The sequence below is a fragment of the Populus alba genome, chromosome 16, assembly GCF_005239225.2.
Source record: "Populus alba chromosome 16, ASM523922v2, whole genome shotgun sequence".
NCBI lineage: Eukaryota > Viridiplantae > Streptophyta > Magnoliopsida > Malpighiales > Salicaceae > Populus > Populus alba.
The window spans coordinates 9,192,229-9,199,500 of record NC_133299.1 but is presented as its reverse complement, the minus strand read 5'-3'; the positions used below and the strand labels follow the sequence as shown (position 1 = coordinate 9,199,500).

The following is a 7,272-nucleotide window of genomic DNA, read 5'->3' as shown; positions in this document are numbered from 1 at the left end:
TAGAAATTGCATTGGTAACTTTCGAAAAGAAGTCTTCCTCTTTAGTCGCAATACAATACTTATCAGCCTCAAGTTCCCACCTTGACGTAGTGGGATGATTTCATTAATTTAAACCTTGTTTATTTGCTTTGCTGAAATGTAATTCTTTTTTTGAAAAGTTGTTTATATAGAAAGTGAAACTTTCAAAAGTGAAATTATTTTTTAATGTCTGGTAATGTTATGAGAAATGAATTAAAAAATATTTTTTAGTATGTGGTTATGTTATGTAAAATGAGTTGTAAAATAATTTATTAATGTTTTAATTTTTTTTGCAAGTTTATTGAAAGAATATGGATTAAATCTGATAAATAAAATAATTAAAGGATGATAAAATTAAAAAAAAAATTAAATTTTATAAATTATTTTAAATAAAATAAATATAAATCAAAAGAATAAAAACTAAGCCTGATATTTAATAAACTTCAATTAACAAAAGAATAAGAAAAAATAAATAATAATAAAAAGAATAAGGACCAAAATTAATATAAAAATCAAATAAAATCAAGTTATAAGTTATAAGGGATAAAATTAAAAAAAATCAAAAATAAAATATATAACAATCAAAATATTAAGGAGTAATTGATATAATCAATAAATAATAAAATATTTTTTAATTTTTAGAAAATATTTTTTATTTAACATAAAAAAAAAATACTTTACTGAGAACGACCAAAAACAGGGCTTAAAGATAACTTTTTATTATTTTACAATTGGTAGTTTGTTTGTTCACTTTTGCAGGAATGTTTTATCCATGTGTTAATATAAGAACAAGCACAAGCAGTGGCATACACATACACACCGCAAGAAACGCTTCTTAGAAGTAGAGTTCTGACGAAACCAATGGGGTTTTGAACGGTCAGTAATGATGCTCATCTGTAGACTTTTTGTCCTCAACTTTCTTCTTCTCTGGCAACCTGGCACGGGGGGTGCTAATACTTCTATTAATAATAGAATCGACGATATCGAACGCAATGGAACACTTCCAGAATATGAAGGTACAAATCTATTATTGAGAAATTCATTCAAAATATATGAATATATGTTTAGTTTAATTACTAATCGATGTGGGATAGGGTGAAAGCATGCAGATAGAAGGCCATTGAAATTATCATGAATAAATTGATTACGAAAGAAAAGCTATTCGAATATGAAGAGTTCTTTTGCAGCATAAATAAAGGTCCTATTGCGCATTAACTAATTTGAAAAGATATCTCATGAAAACATTGTATTAGTTATTTATTTAGTAAATAAAAAATATATATATGCAAGTGCAATAACATAGTTGAGTCTCATTTAATTTACTAGTTTCATTTCTTGCTTAAACACACTTCTTATCCATTCTAACCCGTACATGTAAGTATATAATACGGTCGATTGAGTACTTTTAATATCAGAAGATCTTAGTGGGACTTAATAAGAATTTTTTTTCGGCAGTACGTGCTCTTCGAGTCCTTTCACAGACTTTGCAGTCATCTTCCACACGGACTTTGCAGTCATCTTCCACACAGTTACCGCTGTCGTCTCCTATTTGTTCTGAAGACCTGTATGCCGAGATCAAATGTGGTTCCACTGACAACACCACAAATGGAGCGTTTCGTTCGGTCACTGAAATGTATGTATAAAACTTGATAGATTCAAATTCTGATTGTCTCGATGTGAATTACTTCAATTTCTTTGACAGAAACTTGCGAGGAAAAAGGTTGGATGGATCTATCCACTATTCAATAGGTCTCTTCAAAAACTTGGAAATACTGTAAGTATCGTAACTCCATATACATTTCTCTTTTCAGTATTGAATCTACAGTGGTCACCATTGATGAAAATGAGGTTTGATCATATTGCCCACAACAGTTATCTTTACTATAATCAGCTTTCTGGTGGGATTCCTTCAACGCTGGGGCAATTACAGCATCTCAAGTATTTGTATGTTAAAGCTTGGATTCCTTGTTCTTTTTATATAAATCATGGCGTGCATAGGCTCTTCTTATTTCTAAATAATGGTAAAATGGCTTTGTGCAAAACATCAGGGACCTTTCAAGCAATTCGTTGACCGGTTCTATACCTCCAAGCCTGACAAAGTTGCAGAATCTGGAATATCTGTAAGTCTTCCAGTTTAATTTGGGTTTATACTTTAGTTTGCTCAGTTTTGAATCGCATTAACCTTATCCCTTTCATCATAAATATATGCAAATTAGAATTCCATAAAATTATTTTAAGCATCGTATGGATTTTATAATATCTAACATATTTCTATCACGCTTGCTAGTTCTTACCGAAGTCATATTTTTAAAGACAATTAATAATTAATAACTAATTCTAAATTGATTTGAAATTGTAACAAACGAACCTTTTTAATATTTTTTCTGTGTTTGGCTTTTGTGTGATATTATGTTTTTTTGCTACGTATAACAACTTTTATCATCTGTTGAAAGTAATATAAACTCTTATTTAGATCAATTTAGAGTTTTGCTACATGTAACAACATTGTGATATTATGTTTTGCTCTTCAATTGAAAAAAAGAATAAAATATAAAATAAATGGTGTAGAAATTCCTTAGAAATGATAGCAGATAACCCTTCTAATGATGACTGAATTGTAGCACGCTCTGCTTCATTGTAAATCTAGCAGATTCTATCAAGCTTCCTAATGAATAATTAGTTCTAACAGAAGTCATATTTTAATGGTGTGATTTAAAGACAATTAATAATTAATAATCTCTTTAAGCCATGTTCTCAAGTTAATTAATTAAAAATAAATAAATATAAGGTATTGGTGAATTGTGCAATAATTAAGCTTAAATAACTTTTTAGTTGAGACTTGAGAGTATGTTAGAGTAATATATTGAAATGATTATTCATCAATTATTTATATTATACAAAGGCAATGACATTATAATTTTTTTTTATAAAATAACTTCATATATTCATATATTCATTCTGATAAGCCATGTTCTCAACTTCATAAAGACCTTTTCTACACCACAATTGATAAAAGTTCCATTGATACAATATAGAATTGAATCTGTTGATGATATTAACTGAAAGTTTTTATCTTCCGGGATATGTATCCCTTCGAATCAGGCTTCTTTCCAGCAACGATCTTGATGGCACCATCCCTACGAATCTGAAGGGTCTCCAATCGCTTCGTTTGTTGTAAGTCAATGGTATATTTGCAAGATATTTTTTTATTTTATATGTTCATATATTCATTCTGTTATCTTTGTTGAAAATTAGGGATCTTTCCCATAATAAATTGACTGGGCCAATACCAGACAGCATAGGATATTGTCAAAACTTGACAGTGATGTAAGTGTTTCTTTTTAGAGATTAAAACAGTCTTGTATCTATATATGGATAGCTTAATTCTTAATCAAATACCTGTACATCTTCTTGTCACAGCTATGCCGGCCGCAACTTCCTCAGTGGTACTATAATAAACGAAAATTTGGGCACACTTTCGTTTAAGAATTTCTGTAAATTATATTCATTATACTTCAAATAATATAACCATAAATTCACTCAACACACACCATAACGAGGTAATTTCCTTAGTTATTTGAAGGAATTATAATTAATTATAGTGCTTTTAAATTATAAACTATTCAATATTTTTATTCATTATATTATAATAATTTATGTTATCACTCAGTTACGTAATTAATTATCTCGTAATTATGCTAGTTATTACATTAGTGTAGATCATGTTTTTACCTTAAAAAAGTTATAAACAATTGAGTATGATTTCAAATAAAAGTTACTTGTGACCGAGATCGAGAAGAAAAAACATATTCACTCTTGTTACGTTATAAATACTATTTTATTATTTTGTTATCTTAAAAATAATGTAATAGTAATGTCTTGAAGTAGGCCCAAAGATAGTAGCACATGATAAAGGGACAGCAAGCCCAACAAGGGATTATTAATTTACCACTTGTCTGAAATGATAGGAACGATTGAACGAACAACAACCAATAGACTTGGCCACATGGGCCGAGATTCCGAAATTATTAATAAGAAAATATAATGCTCAATACCATTTATGAAGTTACTGTGATTGCATAGTTCTACATGATATTTGCGCCTTATATATTATGTCATTCGATTTGCAGGGATCTTTATAATAACTCGTTGTCAGGCCGTATTCCAAAAGAATTAGGAAAACTGTCTGAACTCCGTTACTTGTGCGAAAAACTTACTCACCACTTCTTTTAGTCTTTATTTCAAGAGTATTATAAATTTGTCTACTTATTTGTCTGTTTCTCTGGAGAAAAAGGGCCCTGGATGACAATGATCTTCATGGTGAACTTCCGAAGGAGCTTGGAAATTTAATCAACCTTCTATTCCTGTAATTTTCTTCTTTTTTCTTTTGTCATTTTGATCATGGAGAGTCGAACTTCATTTAACTGTAGATGAGGCCCCATGTGAAAATTTTGAAACATATAGCACTACCAATAACCTAGAACTTAATTTCTTGTAGATACTTGACAGCGAATAATTTTAATGGGACAATTCCTACGACATATGAGGATCTGACCAATCTTCGAGTGTTGTGAGTTTCTTGCTTTTATTTTTCTCTTGCAATTTAATTTTTCGGTGTCATATAATTAAAGGAAGCATTTGGGTCAATGCAGCGCGGTAGGTGGAAACTATTTGTCTGGTCCGATACCTGGTTATATTGAAAAATGGGTGAACCTCACCGCTCTGTAAGTTTTTTTTTTTTTTTTTTCTATAAAACATAGTCAAGTTAAATGTTATAATCTATTGAGGATTTAATTAAACTTATGAAGGAAAACAATTTGGTGCATTGAGCTGACTGTTGCATTATGTACTTGTCAGGGTCCTGATAGGAAATAATTTTGAAGGGAATCTGCCTGCAAAAACTTTTAGTCTGACAAAATTACGGAAGTTGTATGTGTAATGATTTGTTTTATTTTAATGTGGAGATAGACATGAAACATGTCGTTTTCTTATTAACGAGTTATAAAGTGTTGTTCAATGATTCCAGGTGGGTGAGTGATGTAAACAATCCCGGAATATCTTTCCCTCCAGAAGTCATACGGGAGCCCAATTCTCTGTTTTCTGTGTGAGTGTTTTTCTTCATATTTATGGGATTAATTTACTCGAAAATCTTTAGACTTTTAGTTTTCCAAGTAGATAAGCACTTTCATTGACACAAGATCCTTGGGATTTTATTTCGTATGAAATTATTATTATAAATATGTTTTCCACCATGCTTCTGTTCTCTCAATTTCTATCGTTGTGTAATATTATAAAGAAACTATTTGATAATGACTTACATTTTATTTATTTAGTTTATCATGTTAATTAACTAATGAATTTAATATTACGAATGTTTTTCCATTAATTAACTCTATCATGTTTAAAATTGTTGAAAAACATCGAGAAAATGGAAGTTGTTAATCTACAGTCTCTTACTTCATCAATTGTTCCTGCAGGGTTCTGAGAAATTGCAATATTAATGGTCCAATACCCAAATACATTGGCAAGTGGCCTAAGTTATCATATCTGTACGTTTACCTTTTACGAAATCTCCAGTAATTGTTCAATATATCTTAGGTAGTCTACACCAACTGGTTGAAACTCCATCGTGTAAATAACTCAACAATCATGTCTATACATTGATCTCATTCGTTCTTTCTTTTAACTTTGATCGACATTACCAATTAAGTCTCGGGTTTTCAATTTTGGGTAATATATATTTGATGCGTTTCGCTTTGGCTCGCAGTGATTTGAGCTTCAACAACTTAAATGGTAGCATTCCAGAAACATTTCGGAATCTGACAAAGTTGTATGTTTAAGTTGTTTATATTTATATTTATATAATATAATGTATAGCTGGCGAACACTGTTGCTGATGAGTTGGTGTTTCTTGCTTAGATTTTTAACAAGAAACATGCTTACTGGGGAGCTTCCTTCATGGATCACTAATAATCCGAATAAATCGACAGTGTAAGACATAACTTATCTGCAACTGTCTACATAACTTCTTTTGAGAAACTTTTGAATCACTCCTTTATCCGTGTCGAAACTAAGATATTGATGATTTTCTCTGTCTATTTTTAGGACTTTATCGAACAATTTCAACTTTTGGATTACTTTACAAAATTGTCCTGATGCTATATTAATGTTCTGTGCATGGTTATGCCTCTTTATTATGTTCTCCTGACCATTGTATAAAGACTATTTTAATTATATTAAGCCTCAAGCTAGAATATTTCTCAAACAAGAAGATTCAACTAACTGAAAACACTAAATCATATCAATCACATATACATACATATACAAGGTATTGCGATTTTTGAACAACAACTCAACCTGAATATACTGTAATTATGGAGTTTTAAATCATGTATGCACTCAACTCACAATATTAAAAACCAAAAGAAAGTTTCCAAGAAAGACAAAAGATGCAAACACACATACTTTATGAATTTTAATTAAAACATATTTATATTAATTACTCACAGTTATATAACAAGTATGTAAACCGCAATCTTCAACAAATTTCTTATAAAGAAATGGTATACAAGGCTTCTCAAATGTCTAAACACATTTCTATACATAATAGAATTAATTTCAAATTCAAATGGAAACAATAAAACATGATAACAAACCATCAATAAATCTCATTTCTTTATTAAAACCTATCTAAAAACTGATATTTACATCCAAGGACTAAACTATATTTTTTTTTAGAATTCAAGAGCAAAATCATAACTTTTGATCAAAAATTAGGGACTGAAAATGTAAATTCCTCCATCTTCAACCCCAAAATAGATTTTCTGGAATTTCAACATGATTCTTTCTATACAATTCTTCAATAATTCCCAATTTTATTCCTAATATTAAAGTTATTTAAAGTCTTTTAATCAAAATTGATCAAAACACACAAGCAAAATCCCATATCAATTCATTTATATATATATATATATATTCTATTTCAATATGTATATTATACAAATATATTTATTCTACACATGAATTACTTCAAATATAACATCACATAAACTCTAATTTTTCACTAAATTTATTATAAACAAAAGACCTAAACCAATACCATAAATCAAATAGAAAGGGATTAAAAAAACCTTACTCAAGAGTTAAATGATTAATATATGATAAATTTTTGAGATAGGGTTTTGAAAGAAATTTTTATACAAAAGAAAGGTAGAAAAAAACTATCGGTTATAGGGAAGAAATTTCACTAGAAAA

At 29.3% G+C, this 7,272-nt stretch overlaps 1 protein-coding gene across 2 annotated transcripts; it reads left to right on the top strand.

Annotated features, from left to right (window-relative positions):
• Positions 1-843: 843 nt before the first annotated feature.
• Positions 844-6,948, top strand: LOC118045870 (uncharacterized). Of its 2 annotated transcripts, XM_035054602.2 has the most exons (17): positions 844-1,034; positions 1,474-1,651; positions 1,721-1,792; positions 1,891-1,962; positions 2,067-2,138; positions 3,121-3,192; positions 3,274-3,345; positions 4,149-4,220; positions 4,313-4,384; positions 4,517-4,588; positions 4,671-4,742; positions 4,876-4,947; positions 5,045-5,122; positions 5,496-5,567; positions 5,786-5,848; positions 5,938-6,009; positions 6,124-6,946. In XM_035054602.2, exons 1-17 carry the CDS (start codon positions 902-904, stop codon positions 6,224-6,226), a joined length of 1,419 nt encoding a protein of 472 aa, XP_034910493.1. In that variant the 5' UTR covers positions 844-901; the 3' UTR covers positions 6,227-6,946. The 2 variants fall into 2 exon arrangements, with proteins under 2 accessions (XP_034910493.1, XP_073261211.1); XM_073405110.1 differs by lacking the exon at positions 4,149-4,220 and having other exon boundaries at positions 6,124-6,948.
• The last annotated feature ends 324 nt before the right edge of the window (positions 6,949-7,272 follow it).

What these genes read in the sequence shown, in the direction of transcription:
- LOC118045870 (XM_035054602.2), top strand. Translation starts at nt 902, where the DNA reads ATGATGCTCATCTGTAGACTTTTTGTCCTCAACTTTCTTCTTCTCTGG. An exon ending in TGTCAAAACTTGACAGTGAT is followed by an intron (nt 3,346 to 4,148) that starts GTAAGTGTTTCT and finishes TTCGATTTGCAG; the next exon opens with GGATCTTTATAATAACTCGT. An exon ending in AATCCGAATAAATCGACAGT is followed by an intron (nt 6,010 to 6,123) that starts GTAAGACATAAC and finishes GTCTATTTTTAG; the next exon opens with GACTTTATCGAACAATTTCA.